Here is a 10,638-nt window from a genome sequence, read left to right as displayed (position 1 = left end):
TTCCCCCCCCCCCCCCGTTTTGTTCAATAAACCCAGTTTCTATTTTTGAACATACGTGTCTTTTATTTGACATCAGGAAGGGGGGCTAGGGAGGGGTCAGTGGAAGGACGCGAGGGAGGAATGGGGCACGAGCCCCCGGTGGGGAGGACTGGGGTGGCTCTGAGGGCTCCTCCCAGTGGATGCTCTTCTGCAGGGCCTCCTGGATCCTGACAGCCCCCCGATGGCTCCCCCGGATGGCAGCCTGCAGCAAGTGCAGCCGGGCTGATAGTAACGACCCCACGAAATGCACCGACGTGCCCAGGGGCAGCTCTGGCTCCATGTGGCCGAGTGCTGTGGTGTCCCGAGTGCGGGCGCTCAGGGCACTCCAAGACAGGACTGCTTTGCTGTCCCTCATAGAGGTAGACAAGCAAGCGGGGAACCCTGAGCCAGCCCCGTGGTGGGGTCCCTGGTGGCTGCATCCTCAAAGCTGCTGATGCAACGCCGAGGAGAGGGGCGGCTGCTCACTCAGAGATAATTAGGCAGCACTAACGAAGCACCAGGCTGCTCCAGGCAGGGAAGTGACTGGAGCCCTCAGCTGCTCTAGGCCAGGCCGGGCTGTGACTATCCATCGAATCCAGCCCAGCCAGGGACGGGGTCTGAGACCTGCCCAAGCCGGAATCAGCTCCAGAGCCGGGAAGGGCTTTAGTTCCGCATCCCTGTGACTGCCCCTCCCGCCCGCGACGGTGCAGGGTGCCCACCTGGGGAGCAGGTCCCCGTCTGCTAGGGGCTGCCAGAGACCCAGCCACGCCGGCAGACATGGCCAATGGACAAAGCAGAGATGGGGCTGGCCGGCCGGATATGGAGATGGGACGGGACTGAGGAACCGGGACTGATAAATGCCTCCCACATGGCGACACCTCCCCCACGACCGGCCCGGTGAGTTTGGCGATGAGATGGGGGGTTCACATGCCGGGTACATGGTGTGTGGAAGGGGAGCTCCGGGAGACAGCGCAGTGTCCTGCGATCACACACCCGGCACAGTGCAGGGTGTCCTGTTCCCCAGCCGGGGCACAACGGGCTTTTCGTGGAAATCATGGAACCGATCTCACTCGCTCTCGGTCCTTGGATGAGCTGACAAGTGCAGAACACTCAGGAAAAAAGCTGCAGAAACCTGCGGCCCAAACGTTTCCCCTTCTCCAGTGTCTGTGCCGTGTTCCCTTACGTGGCAGATGCCTCCCGGACACTTGGGTCCCCAGGAAACCCCCTTTCCCTTGACGGAATATAAGTGGGACGATATTGGCCCGCCTGTCATGAGGGATTGCGATAGAAGCCGGCGTGGGCACACCGACATTTTCCAAGAAGGGTTCAATGCTGACCCCTGTTCCAGTGGTGTTTTGTTCTGCCCCAAAGGGACACTAGCAGATGCTAAATCTTAGACAGAGGAGCTAAACAGGTCGCCCTCCTGAGCCATATCCCTTCTAGTGGGAAGGATGGCTTGAGGCCCGCAGCCATCTGCCTGTTGTGATTCCACCCGAGAACATAGACAAGGCCACCGCTGTAAGAGCCTAGATCTGCTCTCCTAGCTCGGTGCCGTCTGTGTCTCCCTGCACCCGCTGCCGGCAGGGGCACAGCACAGACGCCGGCCAAGACAACAGCCCCACACAGCTTGCAGACCTAAATGCAAGACGGAGCAAAGGAGGAAGGGAAACTGAGGCACAGGGAGGGCCAGTGACAGGCCAAAGGTCACACAGCAGCTCCGTGCTTCAGGCAGTGCTCATGCGGTAGGTTCATGTCCACGGTGACAGCTGGAGGTATGAGCCCACAGGAGTTCCTCTCAGTCACAGCCGTTTCATCCAGGCCCATCCTGAGCCTCCCCCAGATCTTCACAGGGGAAGTCGGATGCCGCTCCAGGGACTGTTCAGGAGCCAGGCCCAGAGACACCAGGTGGAAACTCACGGCCCCTCGGGAGGAGCTGGGACAGGTGGTGGGCATGGGGAACACACACCGCATGAGAGGCTGGTGCGGGAATCCAGGCTGTTCCATGTCTCACTCTGATCCCCACCCCTTCTGTGTCCTCTGCAGCCACCACACACTGAACCGAGAAAGAAAATGTCCAACAGAAGCACCGTGACCGAGTTCCTGCTCCGGGGGTTCTCTGACGTCCGGGAGCTGCAGGTTTTGCACTTTGTGGTGTTTCTAGTGATGTACCTGGCAACCTTGGTGGGGAACTTTCTCATCATCTCAGCCATCATCCTTAACCATCATCTTCACACCCCCATGTACTTCTTCCTGGCAAACCTGTCCACCCTGGACCTCGGCTCCGTCTCAGTCACCATCCCCAAATCCATGGTCAACTCCCTCCTGGATACCAGGTCAATTTCCTACCCGGCCTGTGTTGCCCAAGTCTTTCTCTTTGTCGACTTCACATCAACTGATTTTGCCCTTCTCACCGTCATGGCCTACGACCGACACGTCGCCATCTGCCACCCGCTGCACTACGAGACAGTGATGAACAGGAGAGCTTGTGTCCACATGGCCATTAGTGCCTGGATCGCTGCTAGTGTCTACTCTGCCATCCACACTGGGAACACCTTCACGTTACCCTTCTGCCAATCCAATGTCATCGACCAGTTCTTCTGTGAAATCCCCCAGCTCCTCAAGCTGGCCTGCTCCGACTCCTACCGCAGTGAAATTGGGGTTATTGGCTTTGGTGTCTTGTTATCTTTAACCTGCTTTCTCTTCATCATTGTGTCTTACGTCCAGATCTTCAGAGCGGTGCTGAGAATCCCCTCGGAGCAGGGCCGGCACAAAGCCTTCTCCACCTGCCTCCCCCACCTCGCTGTGGTCTCCTTATTCCTTTGCACTGGGTTCTTTGGCTACCTGAAGCCCCCCTCCAGTGCTCTGTCAGGCCTGGATCTGGCAGTGGGTGTCCTCTACGCCGTGGTGCCTCCCATGCTGAACCCCGTCATCTACAGCCTGAGGAACAAGGAGCTCAAAGCTGCCCTGAAGAAACTCTTTATGGGAAGGTTATTCTCCAAGAATTGAAACGTCCTTCATTGGTCCTTGACTGTGATTTCCCCCTGTTTCTCCTTCTGATCATCTGGTCACCAAATAGCATCAATGAGGCCGCAAGGTGCAATCGGTTCATGAAGTAGGAAGATCCAGACTAAGTCCATTGAATGAATCCTAGTTATTTAAGGAAGGATCATTCCAGTGTGAATGAGATCAGAGTCTGTGTGTGTTTCCATAAATCCTTCCACACATCTGAGTATCATTTTATAAATTTACACTTGCAGACCCTGCATCCATCCCGAGCCCCGTGCACTGAACCTCAACAGGCAAAGCTACGTCCTAGCGAACGTCATGACGTCTCCATCTCCTCTCCTGTTTTGATGCATCCCCGGATGCTTGGGAAATGGGAGGTTTGAGTTTTGTTGGCTGGATGGTTTCTTTTTTTGTTTTCTGTGGGTTGGTTCCTTTGCTGATTTGTTCCAGGTGGCATTGTGGGGAGTAGGAGTTTGGAAGGTTGGACTATGTCTGATCCAAGAGGGGTGTCGATTCTTCATTGTTTCAAGGTACCATCTCCTCCTTGCTTGCCTGGGATTTTTGGAGGGCTGAGAAAATTTGCTTCTCAGAAGAATAAAATTGTCAGACACGTAGAAGAACATAATTTGTTGGGCAAAAGTCAACATGGATTCTGCAAAGGGAAATCCTGTCTTACTAATCTATTAGAGTTCTTTGAAGGGGTCAACAAACCTATGGAGAAGGGGGATCCAGTAGTTATAGTATACTGAGATTTCCAAAGGTGCTTGTGTAAATTTGGTTGTCATGGGTTAAGAGGGAAGATCCTTTCATGGATTGAGAACTGGTTAAAAGACCGGAAACAAAGGGGAGGAATAAATAGTTAAATTTCAGAATGGGGAGGTGTAACTAGTCCAAGGGTCAGTCCTAGGACCAATCCTACTCAACTTATTCATAAACGATCTAGGGAAAGGGGTAAGCAGTGAGGTGGCAAAGTTTGATCATAGTCAAGTTTGTTCAAGATTGTCAAGATAGAAGCTGACTGTGAAGAATTTCAAAAAGATCTCACCAAACTGAGTAACTGGGCAACAAAACGGCAAATGAAATTTAATGTGGGTAAGTGTAAAGTAATGCACATTGGGAAAAATCCCCCCAACTAGACATACAATATAATGGGGGCTAATTTAGCCACAGCTGATCAGGAAAGAGATCTGGGAGTTATCGTGGATAGTTCTCTGAAAATGTCCATGCAGTGTGCAGCGGCAGTCAAAAAAGCAAATTGGTTGCTAGTGTACGCAGGAGATGAACTGCTGCTCGCTATCAGCCAGCTAAAAGGAGGGGTGGGTGTGCCCACGACAGGGCTACGACTAGACTGGCATGATTTTCCGGAAATGCTTTTAACGGAAAAGTTTTCCGTTAAAAGCATTTTCGGAAAAGCGTGTCTAGATTGGCACGGACGGTTACCCGCAAAAGCACTTTTTGCAGAAAAGTGTCCATGGCCAATCTAGACGCTCTTTTCCGCAAAAAAGCCCCGATCGCCATTTTCGCAATCGGGGCTTTTTTGCGGAAAACAAATCTGAGCTGTCTACACTGGCCCTTTTGCGCAAAAGGGACTTTTGCCCGAACGGGAGCAGCATAGTATTTCCGCAAGAAGCAGGAAGTCAGTGCTTTTGCAGAAATTCAAGCGGCCAGTGTAGCCAGCTGGCAAGTTCTTCCAGGAAAGTGGCTGATTTTCCAGAAAATCTGGTCAGTCTAGACACAGCCCAGTTGTTTAGCTCTGCACGGTAATTAACTGTTAACTGTTGACATGTCAATACTGCTCAGGAGAGAATCCGAGGTGTGGCTATGGAAATCCCATTCAGCCAGGGCTGATGGAGGGTCAGTGTTGGAATGGAATGTGGAGAATTGTAAATAATTTGGGGCTGTTGTGGGGGTCACTAATCATGCTACCCCGAAACGTGGGAACTGTAAAACATGCCACCAGTGCTTGCAGGAGAGACACCACCATCGTGGGAAGAGGTCTCGGAAGAACAAGCCTCCCCCCTTCCAGAGTTGAGTGAACAGAGCTGGGGGAAAGAGTTAAAGGGCTTGAGTCAGCCTGTGGCACACCTGCCGAGTGTGAGCTCTAAGACTGGCCCAGCCTGCACCTTTCCCCCTTTGTTTTAAGGACAGACCTCAGCAGACTCCCTGAGGAGCCTTTTCTTTTGCTAGTCCAGTGAAAGCTGGATTCACTTGGCAGTCCAGCTGGTGGCTAAAGAGCTGAAATCACTGGTTTGGCTGAGAGCCAGACCCATTGCAGCCAGTGAAGTGGCAGCCACCAGCGGCGTGGCGTAGAGCGGCGGCAGGTGAGGAGTGGCCACCAGAGGCGTGGCGTAGAGCGGCGGCAGGTGAGGAGTGGCCACCAGAGGCGTGGCGTAGAGCGGCGGCAGGTGAGGAGTGGCCACCAGAGGCGTGGCGTAGAGCGGCGGCAGGCGAGGAGTGGCCACCAGAGGCGTGGCGTAGAGCGGCGGCAGGCGAGGAGTGGCCACCAGAGGCGTGGCGTAGAGCGGCGGCAGGTGAGGAGTGGCCATCAGTGGCGTGGCGTAGAGCAGCGGCAGGCGAGGAGTGGCCATCAGCGGCGTGGCGTAGAGCGGCGGCAGGTGAGGAGCGGCCATCAGCGGCATGGCGTAGAGCGGCGGCAGGCGAGGAGTGGCCATCAGTGGCGTGGCGTAGAGCGGCGGCAGGCGAGGAGTGGCCATCAGTGGTGTGGCATGGAGCGGTGGCAGGCGAGGAGTGGCCATCAGTGGCGTGGCGTAGAGCGGCGGCAGGCAAGGAGTGGCCATCAGTGGCGTGGCGTGGAGCGGCGGCAGGCGAGGAGTGGCCATCAGTGGTGTGGCGTAGAGCGGCGGCAGGCGAGGAGCGGCGACCAGCGGTGTGGCATGGAGCGGCAGGTGAGGAGCGGCAGCAGGTGCCCAGCGGAGCATTCAGTGGCGTGGGATGAGACAGCTGGTGGAGCGTGGCGGAGTTTTGTATCCCCCTATCTATCCCTCCACCCCCATTTCTACCCAGGTTGGGAGGTGAAACCCTGCGGGTGAACTTTGGGGCTCTGGGTGGCACGGTCCAGGGACAGAGACCTTTGGGGTGTCAGACACTTTGGACTTCGGGCGATTCTTGGCTGTGGGGGGAGCTTAGCTCATGTTTGGGTTCTGAACTCTGTTGCTGGTGTTTTCCCCAAGTTAATGCCGTTTGACTTCTCTCTCTGTTTCATTAAATGTTTCTTTCCTACACTCAGACTCAGTGCTTGCGAGTGGGAAGCATTGCCTCTCAGAGACACCCAGGGGTGCGTGAATTTCCCAGATTACTGGGTGGGGGCTCGAGCCGGTTCTATGTGAGATGGACCCCAAGATATTGAACCCAGCCCTGGTTACTGCCAGGCCTACCCGGCAGAAGGGTTACACTAGGTATTATTAAAAAAGGGATTGAAAATAAGACAAAGAATATCTCACTGCCCCTATATAAAATGACGGTATGCCCACATCTTGAATACTGTGTAACGATGTGGTCTCCTCACCTCAAAAAAGATATTTTGGCCTTGGAAAAAGGTTCAGAAAAGAGCAACTCAAATGATTAGGGATTTGGAACGGGTCCCCTATGAGGAGAGGCTAAAGATCCTGGGACTTTTCAGTTTAGAAAAGAGGAGGCTGAGGGGGGATATGAGAGAGAGATATAAAATCATGAGTGGTGTGGAGAGGGTAAATAAAGAAAAGTTATTTATTAGTTCCCATGATATAAAAACTAGAGGACACAAACTGAAAATAATGGGCAGCTGGTTTAAAACGAATAAAAGAAAGTTCTTCTACACACAGCGCACAGTCAACCTGTGGAACTCCTTGCCAGAGGAGGCTGTGAAGGCTAGGACTATAAGAGAGATTAAAACAGAGCTAGATAGATTCATAGAGGTTAGGTCCATAAAAGGTTATTAGCCAACAGGTAGGAATGGTGCCCTGGCCAGTGTCTGTCAAAGGCTGGAGAAGGATGGCAGGAGACAAATTGCTTGGCCATTGTCTTTGGCCCACCTCCTCTAGGGCAACTAACATTGGTCGCTGTCGGCAGACAGGACACGGGGCTGGATGGACCTTCGGTCTAACTCCGTCTGGCCGCTCTCATGTTCCCCCGGCGAGGATGAATCGGGTAAAAGTCTGCGTGGGAGGGAGGGACGTTCCTAGTCCCACTCACACAGCGATGCGATGGCGGATGGGACGGTCTTGCGCTAGCTCAGATGTGGGAGGGGACCTAGAGCCACGTCTAGGAATGAATAAACACCGGGCCACTCCTGTCCGGCGGGAGGAGCTATAGGAAGAGGAAGCTCTGGAGATGTCTCCTTCAGACACATACAGGCTGGGGAAGAAAACCAAAGATGTGTCCCAGCAGTTCTTGCTGCCTCCTCCTGCTGTCTGATATTTCTTCAGCTATTGCTCCGATGGTACTGGATACGGGGGAGAGCGGCTGGTCACTCGACCTACGGCAGAGGGAAGAGCTGCGGGGACCACCCGTGGCAGGGCCTGTTCAGAAATCCCTGCCGGTGGCCACAGTAGGCGTGGTTGGGAAGGACGGTCCTTGGAGGGGGCAGCCAGGGGACTCCTCACCAGGAGAGGGGCCATTTCACGGGGAGACCTGAGGGCCCAGACGTGCAGTGCTAGCCGGGCATCCCTGAGAGTTGGGATTCAGCCTTTCACTTGGAAGGGTGGTTTGGATTTGGCCACAGGGGCTGAGCCACACAAGCATTTCAGTGAGTCTAGATCGTGGAGATGGGGTGGGGGGGTTAATCATGGAATCACAGAATCCCAGGGCTGGCAGAGACCTCAGGAGTCATTGAGTCCAGCCCCCTGCCCAAAGCAGGACCAACCCAACTCAATCATCCCAGCCAGGGCTTGGTCAAGCCGGGACTTCATCACCCCTAGGGATGGGGATTCCACCCCCACCCTAGGAAACCCATCCCAGCGCTTCCCCACCCGCCTAGGGAAATAGTTTTTCCTAATATCCAACCTAGACCTCTCCCACTGCAACTTGAGCCCATTGCTCCTCGTTCTGCATCTGCCCCCACTGAGAACAGCCTCTCGCCAGCCTCTTTGGAACCCCACTTCAGGAAGTTGAAGGCTGCTATCAAATCCCCCCTCACTCTTCTCTTCTGCAGACCAAACAACCCCAAATCCCTCAGCCTCTCCTCATAGGTCATGTGCTCCAGCACCCGAATCATTTTGGTTGCCTCCGCTGGACCCTCCCCAGTGCGTCCCCATCCTTTCTGTAGTGGGGAGCCCAGAACTGGACACAACACTCCAGATGTGGCCTCACCAGAGCTGAATAAAGAGGAATCATCACTTCTCTAGATCTGCTGGCCATGCTCCTCCTAAGGCAACCTAATATTCCATTAGCCTTTTCGGCTACAAGGGCGCCGTGTTGACTCACATCCAGCTTCTCATCCCCTGTAATAAATGTTAAGTAATGCCCATTGGAAAAAAATCACAACTAGGTGCACAATGTGATGGGGACTAATTTGGCTACAAGTACTCAAGAGAGATTTTGGACTCATTGTGGAGAGTTCTGTGAAAACATCCACTCCGTGTGCAGTGGCATCCGAAAAGCAAATAGAATGTGAGGAATCATTAAAAAAGAGTCAAGAAAAAGGGTCCGTCCTTAGCCATTAAACAGTTCACTCTGGTGATGAACCCCCTGGGGAATCGGTGCAGGCGGGGGAGGAACGTTTCTCTCTAGCGCCGACTCCCAGGCACAGACTCCTTCCCGGGCCAGTTCCCGGCTGATGGGGATAAATGTCGCCCCCCCTCCCCCCGAGCTCCCAAGGCCACCGGCCCCCTCTGGGCACAGGCTCCGTGGCGCTGTCTGGGTCAACTCCACTTGGGATCCTGCCCTGAGCTGCCAGCCTGTCGCCTCCGGCCCCAATGTCACTGGGGCCAGCCCCGAGCCGGTGCCCCTGGTGGCTGCTCCCCAGAGCTGATAATGCAATGCGGGAGGGCGGAGGGGGTGGCAGCTCACTCAGAGATAATTAGGCAGCGTTAACGAAGCACCAGGCTGCTCCAGGCAGGGAAGGGACCGGAGCCCTCGTCTGCTCTAGGCCAGGCCAGGCTGGGACTATCCATCGAATCCAGCACAGCCAGGGACGGGGTCTGAGGCCGGGACAGGTCGGGACCAGCTCCAGAGCTGGGAAGAGTTTTCCTTCCTGCATCCCTGTGACTGCCCCCTCCGACCCAGCCTGCCTGCAGGGGCACAGGGTCCCTGTCTGCCAGGGACCGCCAGAGTCCCAGCCACGCCGGGAGACACGGCCGATGGACAAAGCAGAGACGGGGCAGAACAGACGGACACGGAGAAGGGCCAGGAGTGAGGAACCAGGACTGGTAAATGCCTCCCACGCCGGGACACCTTCCCACGACCGGCCCGGTGAGTTTGGCGATGAGATGGGTGGGCGGGTTAAGATGCTGGGAACATGGAGGAACGGCCGTGCCATCTCACCCCCGGGGCAGGGCGGATAGTTCTGTTACCCCGCTGGGAAACAACCGGGCTTTCCATAGACGTTGTGAAACCCTTTGGTCTCCTGCCTTGAAACGCTGCCGGCATCCGCGGAAAAGTGCAGAACGCTCAGGAAAAACGTGGCTGAAACGTACGACCCGATGTCTTCCCTTTCCCGATGTCACTAGCGTGTTCCTAACGGAACAGACGCCTCCCAGGAAAACGGGCCACAGGAAACCCCCTTTCCTTTGAAGTAATTTCAGGAGGACGATACAGGCCCCAACGACACGAGACATTTCACTTGAAGCCCTTAAGGTCACATGCCTATTGCCCACCAATGGCGCCGTGTTGAGCCCATTCTGTTTGCTTCTGTTTCAAAGCATCCCTGTCAGGCTGCTCGATCTTGGACTGTGCAGCTAAGTTGCAGTCCCACCGCGGATGTATCAGCCACCTCAGACCTTTCCAGCCGGGCACAGGGGTTGAAAACCCCCAGCCAAGGACTGTGCGTCTTGACTCTGCCCGAGAACACGGAGAAGGCCAACGCTGTTAGCACCTAGACCTCCTCTTCCATGTCGGTGTCCTCTGTGCCACCCTGCTGCCAGAGACGCACCCGCTGCCGGCAAGGGCACAGTGCGGACACACGATGAGGCAAAGCCCATCCCCACAAGGCTTGCCAGACTAAACACAAGGCGGAGCAAGGGAAGAGGGGAAACTGAGGCAGAGGGCGGGGTAGTGACTGGCCCACATTCACACAGCAGCTCCGTGTTTCACGTCCAAGGTCACAGCCGGCGGGTCGAGCCCAGAGGGGGTTTGTCTCCGCCAGAGCTGTTGTGTTGGGATTTGACTTGGCTCCTTGCCCCAATAGCATTAAATCCAGCCTCGTCCTGAGCCAGCCCCCGATCTGCACAGGGGCAAACGGAGGCAGCACCATGGACTGTAGTGGAGCCAGGCCAATAGACACCCGTGTGGTCACTCTCCACCCTCAGTGAGTAGCAGGGACAGGGGCTGGGCATGGTGGACACCCACAGCACGAGAGGTGGCCAAGGGGATTCAGGGCCGTTCCATGTATCAATCTAATCCCCACCCCTATCTGTGTCCTACCCTCTGCAGCCGTCACACCGCCTGCTGAAGAAGAAA

The 10,638-nt window shown here is 55.4% G+C and overlaps 1 protein-coding gene across 1 annotated transcript; it reads left to right on the top strand.

Annotated features, from left to right (window-relative positions):
- The first annotated feature begins 2,088 nt into the window (after positions 1 to 2,088).
- On the top strand, positions 2,089 to 3,024 carry LOC102457638 (olfactory receptor 14A16-like). The gene has a single exon (XM_014575628.3). The coding sequence runs from the start codon at positions 2,089 to 2,091 to the stop codon at positions 3,022 to 3,024; it is 936 nt and encodes a 311-aa protein (XP_014431114.3).
- Positions 3,025 to 10,638: the final 7,614 nt, after the last annotated feature.

Source organism: Pelodiscus sinensis, chromosome 30, assembly GCF_052426305.1.
Source record: "Pelodiscus sinensis isolate ZL-2025 chromosome 30, ASM5242630v1, whole genome shotgun sequence".
Taxonomy (NCBI): domain Eukaryota; kingdom Metazoa; phylum Chordata; order Testudines; family Trionychidae; genus Pelodiscus; species Pelodiscus sinensis.
This window is presented reverse-complemented; position numbering and strand designations above follow the sequence as displayed.

Coding starts and splice junctions, on each gene's coding strand:
- LOC102457638 (XM_014575628.3), top strand. CDS start 2,089: ATGTCCAACAGAAGCACCGTGACCGAGTTCCTGCTCCGGGGGTTCTCT.